Source organism: Epinephelus lanceolatus, chromosome 16 (assembly GCF_041903045.1).
Source record: "Epinephelus lanceolatus isolate andai-2023 chromosome 16, ASM4190304v1, whole genome shotgun sequence".
NCBI lineage: Eukaryota > Metazoa > Chordata > Actinopteri > Perciformes > Serranidae > Epinephelus > Epinephelus lanceolatus.
Window position 1 is genome coordinate 14754358 of NC_135749.1, and position 26312 is coordinate 14780669.

General features: G+C 42.2%; 1 protein-coding gene across 3 annotated transcripts; it reads right to left on the reverse strand.

The window, feature by feature from the left end:
- Positions 1-1928: 1928 nt before the first annotated feature.
- pals2b (protein associated with LIN7 2, MAGUK p55 family member b) lies at positions 1929-26312 on the reverse strand. Of its 3 annotated transcripts, XM_033637209.2 has the most exons (14): positions 26180-26312; positions 19310-19372; positions 15987-16241; positions 11214-11314; positions 10435-10587; positions 7489-7641; positions 6987-7214; positions 6024-6155; positions 5835-5931; positions 4770-4838; positions 4517-4678; positions 4204-4406; positions 3894-4022; positions 1929-3135 (listed from the first exon to the last, which is right to left on the reverse strand). In XM_033637209.2, the coding sequence occupies exons 3-14, from the start codon at positions 16114-16116 to the stop codon at positions 2959-2961; spliced, it is 1734 nt and encodes a 577-aa protein (XP_033493100.2). In that variant the 5' UTR covers positions 16117-16241; positions 19310-19372; positions 26180-26312; the 3' UTR covers positions 1929-2958. The 3 variants fall into 3 exon arrangements, with proteins under 3 accessions (XP_033493100.2, XP_078031693.1, XP_078031694.1); XM_078175567.1 differs by lacking the exon at positions 15987-16241; XM_078175568.1 differs by lacking the exons at positions 10435-10587; positions 11214-11314; positions 15987-16241; positions 19310-19372; positions 26180-26312 and adding an exon at positions 8517-8603.

Below are 26312 nucleotides of genomic sequence, written 5' to 3' on the forward strand. Positions count from 1 at the left end.
TTAATTTGTTCACATCCACTGCTAAGCTCCTTGTTTCTTGTTGTTGTAAAGGTGTAAGCTTTGATTCTATTTTACATTTCCTTTTTTTTTTTTTTTTTGTTAACAAGTATGCTTACAGAACACAAGATATGCTGTAAACCCTGTTAGGACATAATGTGAATACGTATCACTTAATATAGTTCACTCTTTGGCTTGACTGTAAGTTGCATTAATTAATAAAAATGTTTAAAAAGTTTTCCTGCTGTGTCTTTTCTGTTTAATTTATTGTTTTCATGCTCTGATTTAATAGTTTCATGATTCATAATTGAAAGTGTTTGTACAATAGTCCTTTGCCACAGGAACAATATACAGTTCCTTGTTTTATCATTTGTAGTCAATAATTAATCGATTAGTTGTCCAAATTATCTGATTCCAGCTTCTGAAATGTGAATATTTTCTTGTTTCTTTACTCCTATCTGACAGCAAACTGATTATCTTTGGGATGTGGAAAAAAAGCAAGGCATTTGAGGACATCATCTTGGGGTTTTGGAAGTACTGATGGACTTTTTTTACAATTTTCTGACATTTTATGGACTGAACAACCGATTGATAAGTTGATTAATAGACAGATCCATCAACAACGAAAATAATGGTTAGTTGCAGCCCTATTATAGTCGAGAGATTAGATTTGCATCAGTCCAATACAAAGGTAAATCATACTAAAAATTCAAATAACTGTCACCTTACAATATTATTGTAATTATTATAATTAAAAATGCATTTGAGGAGGGGCTTGACTGCGTTAACGAATAGGCAGTGGTTCTGAACTGACCACCTCAGTCTATCAGATAATGCGTAACCCTCTTTCTAGCATCAGAAATAAATTTAGGCAAGATGTTATGCTTTTTAAATACAATCACACAATTGCGATTAAGCTCAAAGCAATTAAACAGTTCACCAAGAACACACATTTTCTCACTAACCTCTAGAGGTCTTTAGTCATGCAAATAGTTTTGGCTTCATTTGCTCAGGTGTTTGGTGTTGCTTGGATTCTTTGATTTCTCTAGGCAGATTGTGAGAGATTATACTGAGAAGAAAATTCATACAGTAATTTATTAAGGTTTAAAATGTATTTTCCTGAAGCTCACGACCAGTTTGAGAACTAATTTGAAATGGACACTAATCAAACAACCTCACCTTAATGGCTCTTTTATGCCTTATGCATCATGTTTTCAGTTTGCCCATTCGTAAATCCCATTTTTGTCAACGCAGATTTGACACACATGTCGACCTAACCATGAACTGATGAAATTTTTGAAGTTCAAAAGGTCAAGGTCACTGTGACCTTGTGTCTGTCTCATTCTGTGAATGCAGCATCTCAAGAATCTCCTCGAATTTGCCATAAACATTCACTTTGGATGAAGAATGAACTGATGAGGTGGCCAAAGGTCAAACTCACTGTGACCTCACAAACGTTTTTGGCCATAACTCAAGAATTCATATGCTAATTGTGATAAAACTGCACACAACTGTACAATAGGATAAAATTATGAAGTGATGCCATGTTATATCCAAAAGGTCAAAGGTCAACTTCACTATGACATCATAATGTTCTGCAAAAACTTTTCTGGCTATTTTTCAGCGCCATATCTTAGAAAGAGAAGTGGACATATTTGATTAGATGCTGAGTTAATGTGTGTGAAGCATTCAAGTATTCACAGACATGAATGTAAACTGTAACTGGTAAGTGGAGGCATATGACCTCGAGGCTGTAATTTCCTTTTGGATGTATTTTTTACTTAATTTGAGAAAGATTTAACAGGTTAAGACAAGCAGTAGTTTTAGTTTTACCCTTTGGCTTTGCTAGATGAACTTACCATCCAAAGCTATATGGCGACTTGTACCTTTACAAAGCCAGTTGTTGAAATACCAATCAAATTTAGTAACAGTGAATTTCAAACTTTATTTGGAGTATGAACAGGGCTTTGGCATACTGCAACACTTAAGAGAAGGACCATAAGGAGGGAGTGGTTTGTGCCACATTCACATATATAAAACACTTGAACAAATTGGCGTATGTAGACAGCAAAGATGACGGTCAACAATGTAGATGGTCACACTCCAGACAGACAGACAGACAGACAGGCTGATCACAGGGTAATTAAAAACAAATCAATGGACCAAATGTGACAAAACACTACACCCTACACGTATAAATCACCACACTGATGAAAAACTAGCATAAGAAAACAAAACTAAAAATTACCAGACACAGTGTTTGATCTTGAAAAAGTACATTATAAAGTTTTTCTTTTACATATCGAAGGAGTTGTGCGAAAACAGGCCTTTTTTTAACCTCTTTATTTCTGCCCAGTTGATCCCGCTGAGGACACTGATAAAAGAGTTTAGGGCCGGCTACATTAAAAACACTAAAGGATTAAGTTGGACGTGAAAATAAAACTGCTACAGGTTGCTCAGGCATGGCAATGATGTGCGACACTGACATGTTTCTTGGACAATGACCGCTCAAAGATCCTCTAATCCATCTCCCCCTCTTCGTCCTCATATTAGAGCTCAGATGGTGACCATAAATCCTTGATGTCCACAAAGACAGAAATGAAATCAAGGGAAACGACTACAAAGAAAGACGAGTAACTACAACAATAAATTAATGCAAAAATATGGCCCAAGTACGTGACCAGATTTTTTTGTTTCATTCTTCCACCTTGAATAGAAAGATCTTTTCATAAAAAGTTATAAAATAAATAAGCACTCTTTCCCTTTGAGTTTTGAGTAGAAAAAAAGTTGCACAGCGTGCAGGCCCAAGAGGAGAAAGAGCTATTTGATTTTTTGTTTTATTATTATTTATGTTATTTCGCAAAGTATCTCTGCCCTCTTCTCCTCTTCTTTGGCCTTTGTGGTCACAGACATTCTGGTGGGTCAGCGTGACCCGCTCAGACTGGTCACTGTAGCCGGTCCTCAGTACACCCAGTTCACTGGGACCCACTGGGGTTCACTGCACAGTTTGTCCACAGCGGCCTGTAACGTCTCGAAGGCCTTGTCCAGGTTGTCGTTGACGATGGTCAGGTCGAAGTAGTGGCTGTAAGCCCTCTGGATCCGGGCACTCTCATCCACCGTCTTCCTCAGGTCCACATCCTGCAAACACACAGAGGACATGTGAGACGTGGAAACATATGCAAGCGACATACCCTGCATGTGTCAGAGTTACTGCTCAGAGGAATGGCAGGTGAGCAAATAAATGGTGACTGAATAAATGATTGGTTGTTGAGGATATGATTTGTTAGTCTCCAGTGGTATTTTGCATCTCAAGAAGTATCAAAAAAAACAGCAGGGAACCGTCTCTTATTTTGTCTCAGGAGGTCAATGCGTAATGAGACATTCTGGATGTCTGATCATGACACTATTTATCTGTCTAGACTGAATTCCTGAGGGTTGTAGATATCGGCCACAGAGATGTCTGCCTTCTCTCAAATATAATGGAACTAGATGGCACTCAGCTTGTGGTGCTTATAGCGCCAAAAACTACATTTTAAAAATTCAACAGCAATGTCTCTTTCCAGAAATCATGACCGGGTTACTTAAGATAATCCACAGACCTTGTTGTGAGCAGTTTCATGTAGGAACTATTTTCTTTCTAATGAATTATACCCACCTACCTTATCACCACGCAGAAGGAAGAGCACTACTAATGCTAGTTTTACTTAAAAAAAAACTTTCACTAAATGTTAACAGTGTTGTATTGCTAACTTTAAAGTTCATTTGATTAGGCTGTATCTGTTGCCGTCCCATGAGGGTGTGTATACAGATGTGTGAATGTATTACTTCACAGGTCTGACTTGCTTATTTGAGCGTGTCCCATTGTGTGTATTGTAAATGATGATGTATTAACCTACCGTGAGTTGCTTAGTGGTGATGCCTGCGTCCACCACAGCTTTGTGCATGGCCTTGAGAGTATCAAAGTCTGGTGCCGCAATGAACACCACGTAAGGCATGAACTCTGCTGTTTTCAGTACCTTCAGAGCCTGAGGAGAGACACAGAAATAAATTTATATCTATAAAAATATTTCTCATTCTCCAATCAGTCTCTCGTGTTTGTAAAAAGTCCCTTCTTTATATTCCAGTGTTTATACCTGACAATGCTACCAGCTGTCTCTGAAAGGACACTTAACTCAACACAGTTTTTCTTTTTTTACTTCCTCTTACCTGTGGGTTGACATCCAGGATGCAGGTGCGTCCTGTACCCACCACCTCATGGATGGACTCGATCTTGGTGCCGTACAGATTCCCATCGTACTCGCCGTGCTCCAGGAAGCGGCCAGCCTTCACGTCCACTTCCATCTCTGTCCTTGTGGTGAAGTGGTAGGAGTTACCGTCCAGCTCATCATCACGGGGCCGCCGTGAAGTGTCTAAGGAAACACTCAGTTAAATGTTTGTATAGATCAAAACATTTTTTTTGTGTGTGTGTGTGTGTTGGGGTGTGGAGGCATTGAGAGACACAGACAAAAATATGATGTACATGGTATAGTGGTGCCGAAGCGTGTGGGTTGGAGGACCATCAGCCGGTTCTTCAGGCTGCGTCGGCCCACGCCCTGAGCACCGATCAGAACCAGGGTCTTTCTCTGGAAAGGCGGCACCTTTGCCACTTCCTCATAGATCTGCAGCTCATGTCTGTCAAACTCTGTTCAAACACATGCACAGTTATTAGTCAATGAGAGAAAAAGATACCAAAGATGTGAGATAAATATCAACAGCATGGAAAGTCTTCTGACCTGCATTCTTGGCTGTCAGGTACATCATCTTCTTCTTCTTTTTTCCAGCTATGGTTCCACAAAGAATTCCTGCAAAACAAGCAACATTTATGTCTGTGCTATTACAGCATTTGGCCAGATGGGGGCAGGCGTGGACCATTTTCTGTTTGAAACATTGGCTGGCCCTCTAAATCAGTTTTCAGTGATGGAGAAATGACACAGGTCTAATTGACAGACTTTAGACCAGTCCATCTTTTCAACCTTATGACTGCTACAGAGAGAAACAGGAAACTTTGGGACGTTTTAGCCTAATTACAGCACCAGTCACAGGGCTTATTCAAAGGTCAGATATCAACATCCCACACACACTAACGCAGGCTGTCTACAGGTATCAGACAGTTAAATATAAGGCTTTTTAAAACCTTTTCAAGATCATTTTTACACACATTTAAGATTTAGATGTTTTAGTTGAATCATCTTTTCCTTATTCAAGCATTATAGGTGAGTATAAAAGTAAGTAGTATATGCAGTATATGCTATATACTAAGACATTTTAATACTTTTTAAAGGTATTCTATGCAGGATTGTCTGTTACTGTTAAGAAACACGCTCGCCAGTGAAAATAAAAGGAAACGCCAACCCCAGATACACTGTTGTTTGGCATTTCACCTCATTATATTTGCATTTTTTTGGTGCTGTGTCTCTCGGATGCCTGCTGACTATGATCTGGCACCTGGTTACTACCTTTTTATAAAGCTCCACTCTCATTTGAGCACTATGGGGGCACACAACCATAAAGGTCTCAAGCACAAAAACGAAGACTAAAATATGAAAATACAGGCTGAGGGCAGAATCTCTGCAGATATATACCCTGCCAGACACGACAGATACCAAGTTCTGACTAGTTCTTGGGACCCTAAATTGCTTGTTTTACTCACGTTTGCTGTACCATGTTGTAATGTTAAACGATAAAATGCTTTCAACCAGGCTGCTGTATGCTATTTCAAGTATGTGTTTGATTGCTTCTGTATGAGCAAAATCCTGCACAGAATATCTTTAAGGACCTGCAGACACCCTGTAACATACCTGATCCATCAAAGTCTCGAGGGACGAAAGCTTTTCTCTTCTCCTCCAGGAACTGACTGGGTATCAATCCCGTAGCCCCGCCGACCACATGGCACGCCTAGCACAAATGACACATCAGTTCACAGTTCTTTATGAGCCTATCATTTTAAATGTTGCACACTCAAAGGAAATAAATGGAGGAAAGCTCACCTGCCACCAATTGGGATCCTCTCTGTTGACAATCTGAAGGATGTCGCCTTTCGCAAAGGCCATCCCCGCCTCCCGGCATGGAATCAGGTTGTCATTTGTGGGGTTGTAGTCAAAGTACGGTCGCACATACACCTGTGATGAACACAAGCACAGTTTTAATTCCTATTCACAGGCTCGCTTAAAATAAAAATATGATTTGATGACAATTTTGGATGAAGTACACACACATATATCAAAATAAACAAAAACAAAGAGACTCATGCTGAGCACACTGTCTCACACACTGACACAGTAACAGTGTCTCATTCACACCCATTACGTCCGACGTCCCACACTGCACCCGACACAGCTGTTCACGCTGCGCCAACAGTAGAGGGCTTTTGCCAGGAAGGGTAAGTGCTCTGGCTGATGTATTCGATTAAACAAGCAGCGAGAGGAAGCAATAAAACAAGCCAATAAAATATACTGTGCAGGCCGCCCTGAGCCGCGGAGCAGAATGTGATTTTGCATTACGTCTAATTCAGTTTTACTGCTCTTCATTCAATGTAGCCCTTCTATGCATTTCCAAGCCTATGTCTCATTTGTTCAGGATGCAAAATATCTTTTCTTTTTGTTACTCAGGAGCCTTGACAAAAAAATGTGTGGTGCACGCATGAGGGAAAATATCTAAAAATATCATATATTACTGTACTTTCCATGTGAGCGAGCATGAGATTACAGAGAGTATGTGTGTGTGTTTGGAGTGTGTGCAAGAGACAGAAACAACTAGTGTGACCTAGATAGCATGTGGAGTGTTATTAATAGGGCTCCCAGGGTTCACATTCCTGCGCAGGGGATTGTGGGAGGGCCGCAGGACACATCACCAGCCCTGTACCACTGCCCAACATCTGCCACTCATTACATAAGTGTGCGTGCTTATGTTTACATGATCATCTCACATGAGATTCCTGTGTGTGTGTTTACCTGCGGAGGTGCGGGAGCGTCTCGGTAGCTCGGGAGTATTTTCAGCGTGATCCCTCCGCTGCAGTCTTTGAGCATCTCCTGCAGCTCAGTGGGGTTGTTGCCCACGTCCTTCCCGTTCACTTCCTTGATGATGTCGCCCACATGGAGCAGACCCTGCCTGTCGATCATGCCACCGTGAAGGATTCTAGCGATGACGAGGTCATCCTTCTCCACACGAAATGTCACGCCCTGAAAGGGGGAGAAGAGAGCAGGGTGATGTTTATTTGCGGATATCTGATTGTAGCATGCACACACACACACACACACACACACACACACACTGATTCACTCACCTTCACCCATAACCCATCTACTCACACCCTTAGTGATTCACTTGGTCATATGTCTAGTCAACCACTCCCCTCCAGCAATAGCCACACACACACACACACACACACACACACACACACACACACACACACTCTAATATGCAGACACACTCAGGCTGTCCCTCTCTGCTCACCAGTGGCTCTCCGGCCTTCTTTCGGATGCCAATCATGCGCACAGCATCAGCCTGCATCAGAGCGCTGTTCACTGCCGCATCATTGGCAGTCTCAGTTGGGGGCGGGACCTCGTAGCACTTAGAGGCCACCATGTCGTGTGCCTCCAAAAGAGACTGAAAGGAGAGGAGGACAAATTAAGAGGGAGGGAGTAATGACGAAATAAAAAAAAAAGAAGCACATTCTTCCTCTTACAAATGAAACGTTGAATTCATGTGCAATAAAACACACACACGTTCAAGTCAATACACTCTGTGGTGTTGCTGTCAGAGCATGACTTGGTCTGGTATGACCTGTAGCTTATGGTGGTTAATGTTAGCAAGCTTTAGAGAGTAATTACTGTCTTAGTACAGAGTCAGTTTGCTGACTTTATGACTGTTGCACAGTGTTTTAGCATTTAGCGTTACCCTGCAATTGTAACCTGTGGCCATGGTGAATAGTGTTTAGCAAAAGTCACATGGGCTTGTTGTAAATGATGTAAACAAACATGCAACTTGATTTTACGAAGCAAAATTTTGATAACAGCTCTAAAAGGTAGAGTGTGAGGACAGATGGTAGAATGGTAGCGTAGGATAACTGCAGAGTCAACTCAAGGGCAGACGGCACAGCAGACGCTTTTACCAACACTTCGCTGTCTAATTTGCAATCCTGTGGCATCTGTTACAGTTTATTTATCATGTGTCTTCTGGGTTTGATTTGAAAAATAAATAAATAAATAAATAAAATGTGAACACCAAGCTGTTTAAACACCAAACTAGAAGTTGTGGATGTGCCTAAATTGTGGCAGAAACAAACAAACAAAAACTAATCATCTAATGGCTCAAATCCCAAATATGGATTAGCACCAAAATCTAATCAATTAATTCTTGGTTTGCAACTTTCATCCGAGCCTGTTTTTTCAGATGCCACTGGCACTACTTTCTAAAATATCTTCCCAACAATTAGACAAACAGACAAGTTTGTGTTTCAGAAAAAAACTCTGTAAACTCACACTCAATGTTTCAGCGCGATATCCGTTTCCCTCTCTCTTTTCTTCCAAACCCGCCACTCCCTCCCTCCACGTCTCTCTACTCTCAGTAGGTCAACAGGGTCTTATCCTTCAGCTTACAGCACAAAGGGCTCTGATTTGTTCAGAGGCCTCGCTGGGCTCAGAAGTCTAACTCCTATTGGTGGAGCCTGTGTAAAGCCCCTGGTAGGTCCAAGGATAAAGGTTAATGTTCTATTGATGCATGAGGACGGGATCCAAAACATCAGCTCTGTGCTACTGTAACTACAGTCAAAACATTACAACTGCAGTCTGAGCTTAACGTTTACTGTGCTATAAACTTTTGGACGAAAAAATATCAAGACTAATCTCATAAACATGCATATAGTGACGTATTACAGTATTCCTGCAATAATTTAGCTTGTTGAGGTTGCTAAACGTTAAAGTACAGCGAGCAGAAAAACATATTTATTTACAGTGTCAATCAGTGGTGTTAAAAAGTTGCAAAAATACTGAATAAAAAGCCGTCAAAAAATGTGTCACTTGCCACCTGTCCATTATTTCAATATTCAATCCAATAGCCAGGGCGTTAATGTAGAGGGGCTGGTTGCACACCTTAAGTTAAGATTTTCCTTTAGGTCCTAGTTAAAGTTTCCTCAAAACAAAACTGGTTACACAAAATACCTTTAAGTCTTCTCCTTAAGGTTAAAATTAAGCATTTATGGTTTTCGCCTCGTCTTGGTCTTATAATTAAGGAATCCCTAGACTGTTGCACAAAGGACCATAGCAACCAAAGCACAAAAAAAACCCTTGAGGTATCTCTGACTCTACCTTACCTCCAACATGACAGAGTTTAAGGTGATAAATAATAAAAAAAAACAATCACACCCCGAGGAGAGGAGAACCCAATAAATATGTTTTTGATTTCACACTGTAGATTTGACTGAATTCATTTCCGCTGCAATTTCTTCCTGTAATCACTTTCTGTTTTCTGGTATTTGGGGATCAAATGTACTTTGTAGTTTGTGCCTTCTATGATTGCATTCCTCCAGAAGTATAATCTTTTCCTCCTCTGACCAACATGGTTTTCTTGTCTTCTTTTCTTCTGTCATTTTTTCCCACTATCTAACCATAAACCAACTTTGTGAGACAATAACAGGCATCACAAGCGTGAGTTCAAGCAAACCATACGCTGTAAAATCTCTTTCAACGCAGTAAGTGAGTTAACATTTTTCCTTAACTAAGGACACCTTTTAAGGGATTCTATGCAACTGTGAAAATCCCTCAGCTAAGGAGAAATTGAGCTTTAGGTGTCATTCTTAAGGAGAAAACTTGTCTGTTTTACCTTTACCTGTGTGCAGTAGTGCCCCTAAGAAAGGGGCTGAAGGGGGAAAATAAGTGGAGGCCGACATTACTGAGGCCGCGGAGCGCTCATTTAAGATTGTGGTATCTTGTGAAACTGGACAACCTAAGGCATCCATTAATAACAACCATGTTGGCATAGATTGTCGAGGAAGGGGCTAAAAACCCTCCACAGTAAGGCTAACTTTTGGTAAGGGAACAACTAGCCACCCCTTGAACTCGACAAACCATGTAAATTTTTTCAAATTAAAGCTGTATATTTGACTTTTTAAGGAAAAGGACAACCAGTTTATTTGAAGAAAAATGAATCCCCTAACACATGTACGCACAGATACTTAACACACTAAAACAGGATTGTTGTGGAACTCTAAATGTTAACTGCACTAGTAATAGTCTGTGCACATCAGATAGTAATATGATCAGTAATATTGACTTTAAAATAGGAAACCAAAGTGTATCAGCCTATATGTTATGCTACAACAGCATAATCAAAAAATTCCTGAAATCCAGTTATGGCTTTTTGTTTTGGTGTGTATGCCACTGAGTGTTTGCTCCACCTCACCTGGAAATGCGGCTCCTGGAGAATCCTGGAGAGTTCGGCGGCGCTGTCGTCTTTCACCTTGAGATTGCTGATGTCTCCCAGGATATCCGTCACCAGCTCCACATTGTTGTCCTGCACCGCCTCCAGCTTCACTTCCTCCAGCTGCTCGTGGGCCTGGGGGAGACAGAGAGGCTCAGGGAGGGCAGATGTGGAGAGGTGGTAGTCGTGTTTTTTGCTCTGTTATAACTGTTTGTGTATGTTAGTATTCATTTGGATGTGTGAGTTTTGTAGTTTAGTTGTGATTGCTTGCATTAGATTGGATTCTAAATACAGGTGCCTTGTGTTAAAAGTTAAAAGTGTTTGTTTATGGTAAGTCATAAGTTGAATGGTGGAAAACGACAACAGCCTGTTTTAAAAGAACTGTAGCTGTCTTCTAAATGAACTCACTCAACACTAGATTTGCTACAGCAGTGAAGATGTGTGTGCGAGCAAACTGATTGTGTAGAGAGGTGTTGCTATGCATGCACTGTCTATAATAACAGGCACAGCAGTGTAAAGCTGCATCACTCGGTCACCGCCAGTTCGTTTGCATGTGTGTGAGTCATCTGTGTGCAGACGCAGTGACTGTCAGTCAAAGCCTTACTTCAGCACCTCAGCCACAGCGAGCAAAGCACTGCTGGGAGCAGACTAAGTGCGGCGTGGGGTGGGTGGGTGCTCGGAGGTGGCTAGCGGTTCGTTAGTCTGCTCACTGCCGCTCACCCCGAGCTATGTGTGTGTGCTACCTTAGCCAGGGAGCGTACAATTGGACTTTCCATGATGCCGCGCAGGAAGAGCAGGTCAATGTCTTTGGCGCCCGTGGAGGTGGGCAGGTCACCCAGATTATCTAACACCTGCTGCATGGCTGGATGGACGGGTCGAGATAGGAAAGACACAGACAAACACAGAGAGACAAAGATAAGGAGTGAGCAGGGCGTGAAAGTCATACAAAGCATAAACACACACCCAAGATCAGTTAAGATAATGCAGCAACTGAGAGATAGAGAAGGACAAACTGGCCTCTGAATGTCAGGATCAACCTCAAACTTTCATGGTACTCAATTACTGCAAAATTAGGCCTCGATTTAAGAGACATGTATAAATATTACATAATGATGCTGAGACCTTGAACAGCTGAGTCTGAAGCCCATATTACTCACTTAATACAGAGTTCTGTACAGCCACACATCCTGCCGCCAAAAATATCACATCAAAGCTACGTCTGTATATACAGCAAGTCCCCACATACGCATTTAACATGCCGGAGCAGAAGGAATCATAGAAAGAATCATAACAAATGAACTCTGTTGAGTCTTGTATTCTGTGCACACAAGCCGAGAGAGGGAGAGGTGTGGACCGTAGGTATCAGCCGACTAACACCCTAATGCTGGGGTCGCAAAGCCAACATAAGCCCATTTAAGACACTTAAAGCCATGGGAACGTGCGTGCGTATGTGTGCCTCTCTGTGTCATCACACCCGTATGTGGGGAGTAAATATGTCCAGTCAGCACGTGTGTACAGTTGATTCACTCTCTGATTATCGTCTTCAACCTTGACTCATGTCCCATGTCATGAAGTCAAGTTACACTCTCCTATTTAGAAAAATGGGGCACATGTCTGCTACCTTAACAAATACAAATTATGAAATTCCATATTTTAGAACCTTGTTTTAAATTCTGTTATGCACAAGAAGTGCAATAAACGCCACTTCAGTTTATCTATACCTTGACAGTGTCATTTTTTATCACTCATCATTCATTCATCATGCATACAAAAGTTGCACGGCCATATGATTAAGAAGGAAGAGAGGGAGATGGGAGAAGAAGACCTCACTATGGCTTGAAAACCATGGAGCACAGACAGGCTGCATAAACAGAAGGCTCCATGCAAAAACAAACCTTAAATATTTATGATCCTCTTAAAGAAGGACAGAGGAGGGAGGTTAAAAACTGCACTGCAGACTGTTAAACCTGTGTATCCGTAAAGCAATATCTCCGCTGCATGACGACACAGGAGCACAATCTAATTCAGATACATAATATGTGTGTGAAGGATACTCAGTTCCTGCAGGGACCCCACACTTTGTTTCGCAAGCTAGAGTAAATACAAAGTTTCAGAGCAGAGCTGTAACTGTAGTAAACACATCCACACACACTAACAAGCATTAAGCCACCACCTTGATTGCAACACAGTCACGGTTACAATAAGTCACGGAACCTCCTGAAATTACAAGAATACTGTGTTTACCAATTTTCCAATGACTCATCCGACTGACCTCACTAACATACTTGAACAAATCTGACTACAGAACCTCAAAAATACACCAACAAAAAACACAGCTGGACGCAGAGTTTTGTGCTCTGTGATGACCTTTACCCACTCGGTCAGCTCATTGTGTCACCGCGTCCTCGGCCACAGGAATGTTTGCTCATCCCAGCCCTTCCACAGCCCCCCTGCCACGTGTACTTGTGTGTACATTTCTCATCCTAACAAGCAACCCTGAGATGTTTTTCTATCCTGTGAGAGATTGGAGATGAACTAAAGCCTCCTACCTAAAGTCTCCATAATCCCATGAAATATGGCATGGAGATACAACCACCTACGAGCCTCTTGCTAAGCCTGGCCTGAAGAAGTTGTAAAAGCTACGAGATAACAGCAACTGGACAGCTACAGTAGAGTGGTTTTTATTCCCCCAGTTGGTTCATCATCCATACATAATGAATCATCCTGCTTACCTGCTCTTAATTCCTCCCTCTGTGCCACTGTGGTCTGCCTGCAGTCTCTCTAACCATCTAACCACCGCCTCTGTATGTAGGCTACACCTACCAGCACTGTGTGTGGTGAATGCCAATGTCGAACCTCCCCGCTTAAGGATTCCTATCTCTGTTTCTCAAGGAATGTGAGACAAGATGGAGATCAGAGGAGGACAACAGCATCAACACCCCAAACAAATTATATTCCCGTGTTTTTTCTCTCAGTGGTGCAGGTTTAGAACCGAACTGCCTCCAGGGAAAATAACCAACCAGGGGTACTTGTGCCCCAGGAGGTACTTCTACATATGCTAGGCGGTAAGTAAAAAGATTGTAGACTAGCTATAATAATATGAAAAAAGAATACATTATTAGTTAGAAAAAAAAAACTATATATTGAGTCAGGTGTAGCACCTGAACACCACCTGTTGCAGCTGAGAATGCATAAAACGTTCTGATTAGTCAGCTAGGGAGCAGAGAGATGTAACTGTGAGCTAAAAGTGGGTCTAATTTCAGCGCTCCTGGTTACTTCATTTCAAAGTCAATAGGTTTTTCGTTAGATGCCTGAAATAAGGGCTGTGGTTATGTTCTGTTGGTTTCAGAGATTTTCACATTTTGTTTTACAACATAAAATACATCAGTAAGTACCCCACCCGTGAACTTTGAAGACTTTATGCGTCTTAAAAAAGGCCATTGCTAACAAGAGGCTAAATAAGATTACACAACATCATCACACCGATCATTGTTGTGGCAACGTTACGTCATGCGTTCGTAGTTTAGTTCGTTTATAGCCTAACATTAGCTTTTTACTTTTGGTGATTGCATTTGGGCTTCAAAAATCATGAACGTAGTGTTCATTTGTGAAGATTATCTTGCTGAACAAAATATGTAAGTATCATAAACCTTTGTTTCACACTGAACTTATTTTCTGCAAAAATCCAAAATCCAATGGGAAAATCCCAAAGGCCTTTTGATGAGGGAACCAGGGCAATGTTAACTTTTGCGTCATCTTACAAAAAAAAGTGTCATCCCTGGAGCGCTCTGTAATTAATTTTTTTTTTTTTTAATTTTATATACTTTATTAATCCCCGAGGGGAAATGTAGATAAATAGTTGACTTTTCTGAGATAATGCATAAAGTGTTGGGTTGAAATACATAGCTTAGAGTAAGGGATCAACAGTTATAAAAACTACATTTAAAAAAACAAAAACAAGATAATGGATATATAGTTGAAATGTTCGCTCAAAATTTACAATAATGGATGAACAGTCAAAATAGCTAAAACTTGAAGACAATGGATAAACAGTCGAAATGTTAGCTCAAACTTTAAGATAATGGATGAACAATTGAAATGCTCAAACTTTACAATAATTGAGTAACAGTCAAAATATTGGCTCAAACTTTAAAATAATGGGTGAACAGTTGAAATGTTAGCTCAAACTTTAAGATAATGGATGAACAGTTGAAATGCTGGCTCAAACTTTTAGATAATGGACGAACAGTCAAAATAGATAAAACTTGAAGACAATGGATAAACTTTAAAATAATGGATGAACGGCTGAAATGTTGGCTCAAACTTTAAAATAATGGGTGAACAGTTGAAATGTTAGCTCAAACTTTAAGATAATGGATGAACAGTTGAAATGTTGGCTCCAACTTTAAAATAATGGATGAACAGTCGAAATGTTAGCTCAAACTTTAAGATAATGGATGAACAGTTGAAATGTTTGCTCAAACTTTAAAATAATGGGTGAACAGTTGAAATGTTAGCTCAAACTTTAAGATAATGGATGAACAGTTGAAATGTTAGCTCAAACTTTAAGATAATGGGTGAACAATTGAAATGTTTGCTATAACTTTAGAATAATGGATGAACAGTTGAAATGCTGGCTCAAACTTTTTGATAATGGACGAACAGTCTAAATAGCTAAAACTTGAAGACAATGGATAAACTTTAAAATAATGGATGAACGGCTGAAATGTTGGCTCAAACTTTAAAATAATGGGTGAACAGTTGAAATGTTAGCTCAAACTTTAAGATAATGGGTGAACAGTTGAAATGTTTGCTATAACTTTAGAATAATGGATGAAGAGCTGAAATGGTTAACTCAGCTAAAAGTAACGGATAAATACTTAAAATGTTATTAAACTTGAAGATAATCGATGGAGAGTTGAAATAGTTAGCTAAAGCTAATATTTAGCTACTAGATAAACACTTTGAATAGTTAATGGCTAAAAGTAATAGATAAATGGTTGAAATAAACAGCTAAATGTATGGATAAAATAGTTTAAAGTGATAGATAGATGTAAAGGGGAATGTTTGACATCATGGATAAAGAAGTGTCCAGCTTTTCCCACATGTGTGAGAGTCATCCAAATGCAAACATTACCAAACCACCTTCACACAGACAGTTCACTCATGAATATATTACTATTTTATATAATGTATATAGTGTCAAATAGCATCTAGTTCAAGATGAATTTCAATGAACAGCTTTAGAATGATGAAGGGGTATTTAAGTTCATCTGATGGTACTCTGGGGATACATCAGACAATAAAGGTTGGGCAACAGAGCTCTAAAGGATCATCAGATCATTTACATTTAAAGAAAAATTTGACAACCACTTTGTAGGAGGTACCTGATTAACTATACTGCCTTCAGGTTATTAATTTTTCATGACACACTTCTATCAATCCCTCCATCTCAAGTTTCAAAACAAAATCAAAAACTACAGTATCTCCCCCCTCCCAGGTGACACCCCACCTCTTCCTCCTCCTTTCCTCACCTCCAGACGCATCTGCTTCCTGGGTGGACTGCACTGCCGGCCCCTCCACGCCAGGCGGTCCTGGGAGCGTCACCTCCTCCTTCTCCTCCCGTACCCCATTGGGACAGGCATCCTCCATAGCTGTGACCATCGCCAAGCCCTCCTTCTTCCTCTCTGCTGCCACAAGTATTCTAAGGCTAACCACTAGTAAACCACCAGTAGTTCTGCAACTATGTCTTCTGTCCTCCAATCGTCTTGTCTGGCACTGCTGACCCGCTAAACTCCCGAAAACACAGAGACAGAGAGTATAGAGAGAGACGGGATTGGGGACAGAGAATGAGAGAAGCAAAGCAACACAAAGAGAGAGCGACAATAGAGTGGGATTAAGATCAGGGGATATTAAGAGACAAGGAGGGAAAGAGGAGTGGAGAGGAGGAGGAAAGATGAGGGGGAGAAATTTAAAAAGGGAAGAGGCTAATGTGAAGATAAGTTCAGAGAGACAGGCGTGAAAAGAGACAGAGAGAGGTAGAAAGCTGGATCGCATACACAGATGTGGACACATTCAATGCTTGTCAGTCCCCGCCCTCCACTCTGGCTTTAATACCTTTCCTTCCTAACCATCACCCCCCCACCCTCTGTTGATAACTGACACACACACACATAATCCCACAATCCTCTCCTGCTGTTGAGGGCTTGCTTGAGTACCCCTCCTCTTGTTTCCCCCGACCCCACCCAAAGTCGAGTTGCCCCACTTGTCTAGACAGAGACGCACACACACACACACGTGCACACAAACACACACGCATACACACCAGTTGAATGTGTCATTATGTAAGTAATCTTACATAAGTGTTACTGAAGGGGGCCTGACCCTACATTCCCATTCTTTTCCTCCATCTTTCTCTCATTCACACCGCTCATGGTTTTGGACGCCCCGCTGCAGCAATGTGCAGAAACTCTCAGCGTGTGCAGATTGTGCTCGTACGTATTCCCCCAGCGGTCGTCCACCTCCTTAAAGCAGCATGTGTCAGCCTAATGGGAGCTTATTTTCCTCTCTCATTTTTCCTTCGGTCTCTCTTTCTTCTTAAATTAATGTGCCCTCACGACCTTACTTCTTGCTAAGTCAGTTAACACGAGGTGCTGACTGGATTATGCACATTTTGGGGTTGAAATTTAAACTGCTGCATGCCTGAGCCAAAATGCTTTGGGGAAAGTGCATGGTGCAATACTGTCTTAGTGGGAGTATTGTTTTATTAGATAATAATTTTACAGAGATGTTCAAAATGAATCATCACGACACATAGAATAAACATTTTACAATAATGTTGTCTTTGAAATAAATGGCAATGACAGTCTACAGCCATGCTAGCATTTCTGTGAGGCTGTAGTTCGGCATAATGTTGCCGATGGTGGTGCTAGATGAAAAGTCACAGGATCATGAAAGTTATTATAATTGATCCGGGGCATGCATCAAATTTTGTGCCAATCTATCCCGTACATGTTGCGATATTTCACTGGATACCGGAGACCTTTGACCTTCTAGTGATGCTAGATAAGAAGTCAGGTGACCCAGAGCTGCGCCATGAGCAAGGCTAAGAAGAAGCCACTGCACACCTGAGTTTTCAAGCTAGTCCTACACAATATTATTTTTTTTATCATCATCACAATGCACAAAAAATACATCGTAAAAGAGCGCAGTGTTGCACTCAGGGATTTAATTAGTTAGATGAAAGATTAGATCAACAGAAAACCGCACTTTTAAAATGTAACTATGATTTTTTTTTTATTAGTGTCATTTGTTTTCCGTCGAGTGTTCAATTTGTTCAATAAAAGCCTTTAAGAAATAGTTCCCTTTCATCTTTTAAGAATTCAACAACCAATTTAGAAAAGCAGAACTGAGCACTCTTCAATATCTGTTTATTTATCCCAAGTAATCGTTATCATGATACTCAACAACATTATTGCATATTGCATATTTTCCTCATATCTCACAGCCCTAGTTCTAGCTATGGTATGACATAACACAACCCAGTTTCAAAAGCTTAGCAGAATTTTTTTTTGGTTGCCTTTCATGAATTTGAAATATCAAAGCTGTCAAGATACAGAGGGGAAGCAGAGGAGGCAGCTCATACTACATCCCACTGTTTAGAGTCATCATAAAAGGGACTCCTCCCACAGCGACACAGCTGTGCAAGGAGCAGATCTGTAGGCTTTAATCCACCCCACCCTACCTCTCCCTCCAACCCATCCTCAACATGACCAGTCAACCCCTCCCCCAACCCGGGACATGGGATTTTAATCTGGCCACGAAAGCACAGGATTACAGAATCTCTCTCTCTCTCTCCGTCTCTCACCATATCCTGCGCTTAAACATCTTTACACGGCTAACAGTGTGATTGGCGACGGCTTGTTGATGTACACCTTGCTGACATAGCCTGTTGTAACCATGTGTGACTGAGGATTTTCCCCTTTGGACAACAATACGGTGTTCTAAAACTAAATGTAGTTCACGGTTTGTTGATCACACATCTGACTTTTCTCCAAATTGTCAACCTAATTGTTCCTCTTTAGAAAATAAGAAGATGAGAGCTGAGTTCACGCAGGGTTTGACTGAGGCAGAACAGCTGTGTGAGGAGAAAACAAAGATAAGTGCTATGTTTCCTCCAAAACAAAGCATCGTGGGAGGTTAACACGGATTTTAAGAAAATAACTGAACACCAAGCTCCACGCCTACAACGACAAAATAACATTGTGCTGTTTTATTAACAAAATTGGGTAATTAATCAGCAATGTGCTGATGCTGTGTATGTGAGTTCTGTACATAGCACATAGGTATTTTTAAAGGCAGCAGAAATGTGTATGATTGGCTGAACCCTCGATCAGATTTATGAAGACAAAATCAAAGTCTGTAAATGTTATACACTACCCTGCTTTGATGAAAATATAATTGTACCCAACATGGCCAATAATAACATATGTGCTTTCTGCTAGTCATAGTTGGGTGAGATTCATAAGCAGCAAATGAATATATTCAGATCTTTGTTATATAAAACTGAAAATTCAATTTCACAGTTTTAGATTAACACTAGCATGGCCCTTTAAGTACAGAGAAAGTATTACCAACCGTGTAATCCACATGGACATATAAACACACGGGAAAACCAGCTGCCTCTCTACTTTCTTAAAAGTTTTTTTTTAAGAGCAGCGATGAGCACATCCCAGCTTCAAAGACTGGCAGTCCTCCCACTGAACTGACAAAATCATGTCAGCATGCAGAAAACATGTGCCTAAATATCTCCAGTGTGTCGGTGCCGAAGACGAGGCGAGGAGAAAGTTGTGTTTACCTGTGCCAGTCGGTGTAGCCCAACCCTGGTCCTACTGGCTGTTCATCAGTCAATTTTGAAGACCTGGAGAGAGGGACAGAAAGGGAAAAGTCTGTGAGACTCATCCTTGTGAGACACGAATATTCAGTCCTACTTACATTGCTGCTCACCAGTTTTCATCATTCCTCACACACACACACACATTTGCTTGAGAATTCAGATTCCTTCTCAAGCTTATCCCTCACACACACCCAATGACTCCGTCTTTTTTCCAGTGGATTATCTGTTTCATCTATCTATGTCATCCCCCGTCTTCTGCAAGACAGGAGTCTCGTCTGCAGACTGAGGCCGTTGTTCGTTTCAGAGCGATGCACAGAGTCATCTGGGACGATTCATTGTCCTCAGCTATTCAAGGATGCCTGCATCATCAGCTGGCACCGTGCCGTTAACGTAGTAAATGGCCACTATTCTCTCAGAGTAATGACAGAGCGGTTTGCATTCATTCCCACAAAGACACTGCTCTCACTTTCACTGGTGCATTCAGACATATGCATACACACCTTCATTATGCGCTTCATGTAGAACTAGATCTCTATAATGGAAGATCTGTATTATTAGCTGATATTACCTCAACAAAGATTTATCCATATCATTGTAGGTATTGGCTAATATGCAAAGCAGATGCTATGCCTACTGTGGGGCTTCACATGATCTTCGCCAGGAAAGTAATTGTCAACCTCAACTTCTAAGTCAAGAGGAGTCCTAAAGATGCTCGAAACCATGTTCAATTCTACTGTCAACAGTTTGGTGACATCAGCGCAAACTACCTCTGCCGACGCAGACTGTGAAATTGTTATGGTATTCCCAAGTTGAATGAACTGTCGAGCTCAAGTTACCAGAACAAATTCCCAAATATTGGCATCTGCATTAGCCCCAAAACCAGTTTTAAAGGTCATTTCCTCACTTCTTCCTCTATGGTTTCTGTTCATAAGTGACTCTGAATATGCAGGACCCACTCCCCTGCAACAACCCCAACCCTACTGTACAATGTTTAGAGCATCATCTGTCTCACAGAAACTGCAAAGTCTGGCACAGCTAAAACCATTTATGCTGCTCTGAATAGCCATTGTGAAATGGACCATTAGAAAATGCAAGCCAGCACAAAAAAACCCACAATGAAATTGAGTGATTACAAATAAGTGATGCCTGCAATCACCCACAAAACAATAGATTATCACTCTTTCACGCTTCATTTCTTTCAGCCTCTTTCTCCTTCCCTCTATCTTCCTGTTTCTCTTGCCCCAAGGAGAGGTGGGATAGAGTGGTGCCTGGAAAGATTGTCCTATAAAAATCACAGGTTCTATTTACTCACTCTGTAAAAACAGTGTGTAGAAGCATCAGTTAAACGTCCTATAAATCAGAATATTGGTATTTAAGTATATGTTCTTAAGAGGAGATTACACTGACACCTTAAACTTTGACCATAAAGGGATAGTTTGGATATTTTAAAGTGGGGATGTATGACGTACTTATGCATAGTCAGTGCAATATGTCATTGTAAGACAGCCCTTTCTAGGCTTTCTTCAAAGCCATCAGACTCATTTGACAAAGCAGCAATTTTTCCTTGCAGAGCGCAGGAGTTCTGGTTCTAACTAACCCTTAAAGTACCAAAGTCACACAATAACATAATCAAATTAACCAACTAACCGGCAACGATAGACTAACTCCTGTGTTCTGCAAGGTTTGGTCCACAACAGGACATTGCTTAGCTTCTGTGGTGGTGCTCCCGTCTGCTTCTCCAAACTGGGGGGCGTGCCAAGGGTCATCATCTATAGGTAATACACTGACTATGGATAAATACCTCATGCCCCACTTAAAAAAATACAAACTATGCCTTTAAGCTTGTTGCTGTTCTGGGTCATGCAAACCCAGTCTCTGCTGGAAATGATCACAACGCTTCCCAAGTGCCAAAACATTTACAAGGTGATTACAGCACACAAGGGACATCTACTCATCACTGATGTGCTATTTCCACTGTTGCTGTTCTGGGGTCTTTTATCCATCATACTGGAGCTAACTGGTTCTTTATTGCATGAGAAAAAGCAAGAGGAAGGGGGAGAGAGTGAGAGGTCGATTCATTACGCAACACAGATTACAATCAGACTCGGCACGTTCATTGGAAGTGAAAGATATCCCTTGGAAGAATGTTAATGGAGGCAAAGCCACCGGTGCAATTCCTCACCAAATCAACCGCACCGCGGGGCAGGAGCCAGGCCGGGCCAATCAAAGGTCTGAACAGGGGAGGGAGGAGAGAATAAAAGAGGAGAGGATCTGGGTAGGAAAAGATGGGAAGGGTCAGAACTTGATTTTAGAGGAGTGGATAAAAATGGGCAGGAGGAGTGGGAGAATTTTCGGAGGAGACGGAGACGAGATTCAGAGCAGGAGAATAAGAAAGAGATAAAAGGCACATTGGGAGTCATGAAAGAGAGGAGAGGAGACATAGAGGAGAATCCTTAAAGATTAAATAGCATTGTGGGAAAAGCCTCTCAAGTCTTGGGAGGATAAAATGAGAAAGAGAGAGAAAAGGGTGGTGGGAGTGGTCACTGAATACAAACACCTTCATAATCTGTTTCACTGTCTCCACAAACTGCAAGATGACCGTAGCTCCTGTTGTGATAGTTGCACTAAATGACTTTTTTAAAAATCTGAATGTCCATGAATGCTTTTCATAGAATAGACATGGATAGTTTGTGTGTGCACATGCATGCAAAAGCCAGGTCATCTCAAGGACTAGAAACTGGATTACAACACACGATTGAATGTTTCACCAGCCAGGTCGACCCTGCTCACTTTGATTTAAACTCAGAGCATGCACCGGACTCAGGACTCCCCTGATGTCCTTTAATCACCACCACCGTCTGCTCCTCTGTCCTCCTCTTGGGACAGAGGGAAAATCATAGGAAGTTGTCATTTGTGATCTTGGCTGCCACTGGCTGGTGCGTAGGCAGGGACGAGCCAACAAAACGCCCTCTGAGTGCCCCCTGGTTGCCAAGCACTCAGATGATGGACAGCTCATGGAAGCAGGATTATGGGAGGATCAGAGGGTTTGTTTTTTTACAAAACATCATTGCTGTCTCACACATGTAAACCTGTGTGCGTGTGTGTGTGCATGTGCGTGTATGTGTGTGTGTATGTGTGTGTGTGCATATGCACGTTATTAAAGCTCAGACAAACATCGGCAGGCTGTGTGGTTTTAATTCCTCCAGTTCTAGTCATGCTAGCAGGAAATCTCACTTTACCTCCGACTCGGTGTCTCAGTGAGCACATTTTGTGAATTTATCGTCTCAGACAGAGTACGACGCTACATCCCTAGGGGGTCATGAAACAAACACACACACACACAGTCAAGCCCATCGGGCATCCATCCTGCAGTATCCATTCAATCCCTGTCCATACATTCTCTCCACCTCTTTCTTCCGACTGACAAAAACTTTCCCCCCTGTGCACCGCAGAGCCGGGGGCACAGAGCTCTCAGAGCAGCCATCATTCTCGGTTCCTCTCAGTGACTTGAGAATCACAAAAGAAGCCAGTGAGCTCTGTCCTGCCTGAGAGCCCAGATGTCAATTCATTGGCTGACTCCAGGGGTAGCGAAGGGCAATTACCAAACTGTCCTGAGTGCTGAGCTGCAGTGCTCCCGCTGTATGAAACTAGTATGGTAGTGAGTGCTGGAGGGGCACAAGATATTCAAGGAAGCAGTGTGTATCTGTGGACCCACATGTGTGTGTGTGTGTGTGTGTGTGTGATGACTGACTATTCATATAACCAAGCCCCCATAACAAGCCCCATCCTGTCCTTCCTCACACCCATCACCCTCTGCCTCCAGACAAACCCTATGTAGGTCACTCCATGTGTTAACACAGCCGCCCAATATGAGGATTACACTGCTACCCCCAAGATGGCCATATGAGCAGAATATTTATCATAACCACGTTTTCTAACCAGCTGTCATCCTAATATTGCAGCTGTTGGTGAAAATTTCGTCGAATCACCTCAGGCTCTCCAACTCCTCGACAAAAGATGAGGATGCATCTTTATCCACCTTTCTGCTGATTCATGCTTACCTCTGCTCTTCACCTGACACTGCAATCTGAACTACCGCCATTTAACACAAAGACATCAATTGTTGCATCATTGCACTTTCCCAGCATCACCAAAAAATGACCTCATTCTGCTCCTCGGTGATGTTCCAGCTGGTGGGGTGCCTGCACTTTGCAACGCAGCTTGGGATGATATAATTACGCGGCTCGTCAAAACCTTTCGGCACCAAATGCACAGTGGTCTTAATAATGAGCACTTCATGACATAATCTAACCCGCCACATGGCTGTGCCTGCTTCCTCTCAGTCTTCTCTCCCCTCCTGGCCTCCTGTTACTGATCATTAGTATTAAGGAAGAGATAGGGAGGGGACGGGGGAGGGCGAAGTGATGCAACCTCACTTGACATGACTGCAAAGTTTAAAAATGGGAAAATTGATGTTGTGTGGTGTTGGATGGTAAGAGGAGAGCGGGAGGAGATGATAAGGAAAAGAAATTAGTCTCTAATGAGTTTACCCTGCGTATTTGCCTTTTTCTAAGCTCATCTTGTCTTGGTTTTTTTATACTGGCAAGAACTGCAAACACAGACGTCTCCTACATAGGGTTCTACTGTGTTTGTGTGTGTGTGTATTACACTGGTGCAGCTCCAGTTCAAGAGAATGTGACTTTCAGCTGGTATGCTCACAGGATGACCTTAAATCATGTCATCAGCAGATGACTTTTGAATCAGAAAATATGCTGGTTATTATCTCTCATACATCATCATATTATCATCCTTATCAGTCTGTTGTCTGTGGAGTTTTATCAGAGTGGTGCATCCCAGATTCAACATCTTTTTTAAGGTTATGAAAGTCATAAGGAGGTGATTAAAACCAAGCTATCTCATGCTACATGTATAATGTTATTGTTTATCTGCAGTGGCGTGCCCCTTTAAGGCTTTAGTGATGGACGAAATCTGGCGAATCAGCACTATAGGCTGCAGCAAGAAACTGCCGAAAACATTTGCCTTGAAGCAATTCTTTACATAAAGTTCCCTCCGAGCTAGCGTTCCTCTCTGTATAGGTTAGTCATTCAGTTGTGTACTTTCCCCACAGAGATGCAGTTAGCTCATGATTACCGTGACAGGGTCAGTTATGCGTTAAATGTAGGGAGGTGCAGCCTGGCGCAGAACAGGGATGGTTGATGAAAGGTGTGTCGATAACAATCCTCTGATACATGTGTTGTTCATAGCTGGGAAGTGTGAGTCACTCCAGTTCGTGTGTGTATGGGTGTGTGTGTGTATGTTTCTCTGTCTCTTTCAGGCTCTGCCCCTCCCATCCTTTTTCTGTACTATCTCTTCCATAGCTGTGTATTAATAATGGAAAAGTAGTAGTGTGTTCTGACATGGCAGCATTTGTTCCACTTGAAATTCATGTTCTTCTCCTTCCTGCTGACAGGAAGGGATATGCATATGAGGGCTGAGAAGTTTGTGCCTCATTCTACCTACTTCAGCAGAACAATAAAGGTCATCCTGGATTCTTGCTGGATATCCCTGCCCAGGGACTGCAGATTTACTCTAATGCACTAAACTGTCTCGGTCTCCTTCCCTTCCTCCTTTTGTTCCTCCTATTAGATTCAACAAATCTGATTAGGGCTTCTTACAGGACTCAAAGGAAGAGGGAAAGATCCATAAACTCTGGTTTAGATGCAACAAGATCCATGCAGCCCCTCTACAGTGGTCTGGTGGCCTGTATTGCCCCTCCCAGGAAGGATCCCCAAGGATGTTGCGTATGTGCATGGGCTTCCCCAATCACGTGCGCGAGGCTAAACAGCTTATAAACCTTGCCAAGTGACCCTGTGCTCCTCCGAGCAAAGGAAGTCCCAAGATTCATTGAGAGCTGTAGTCTACTGTAATATGGAAGTGGTGTCATGTTTCGATTAAGTGCTCACACAAAGTGGTTCTGACATCGTGTTAGAGCAATATTATTAGGTAGAGCACTCATAGATTTCAGTGGAGGACAAAAGTAAAAATCAATAGGAGCGTCTGGCTGCGTCAGGCTGTGCCAGATCACCGGTGCCCCCTCTAGGTTTTCATTCAGCATCAGCTCAAATCAAACTAAGCTTTGTTGATAGGCTATCTGTTGTGAAAGTTTTTCTAGACAACAAAACAAGAGGACATGTTCTACCCAGTGCACATGATACTGTGTATGACCTGCTGCTCTCTGTGTCTTCTCTCAAGCCCACCATCCTTTGCTGGTAGATGTTGCAGTCTATCATTTCGGGACGGTGGCGCGTTCCGACCTCATCCTGTCAGCACCAAAACCTGCTGCTCTTTCCTCATGTCTTCCCAGTCATGGATCGACGCCACGGTTCTGACGCACGGCCACATCCGTGCGCCAGATACCGTGCGCTCTGAACCGTGCGCCAGATCCGTGCCAGACGCTTGCGCCGTTTCTGGCTGACCAGACAACTGTACGTTCGCACCGATCTCACCACACGTGCGGCCATTTTTTGTTACCCATCCGAGCCATTGTAGCGTGCGCACACTTAGGACTACAACCCATCCGCTGTATCCTTCCTCATGATCTGCAGGAAAAGGGAAAGGACTCGTCCCACTCCACGATGGGCGCCCGACGCAGAGTGGTCTGTGTGTGAATAAAGCCTGTTCTCACAGCAGAGCGGGCTCTATGGGGGGCAAACCTCCCCTTTCTGTCAAACTCTAAACACGGCAAAGTGTCTTTGTCTCCTGTTTGGAAGCCAGAGGATGAATGAATCTAAAATCTTCGCATCACAAATACGATCACGAGCCGTGACTTACCTGTGAATCGTGCGTGTGAGTTCGCGGTAGTCCACCGACCGTCCCGGTTGGACATTCAGGCCCCCCCTCAGCTGTCTGTCCTGGTCCCGCAGCAGACTACCAGAGAACACGACGCCAATCAAACAGACACGCC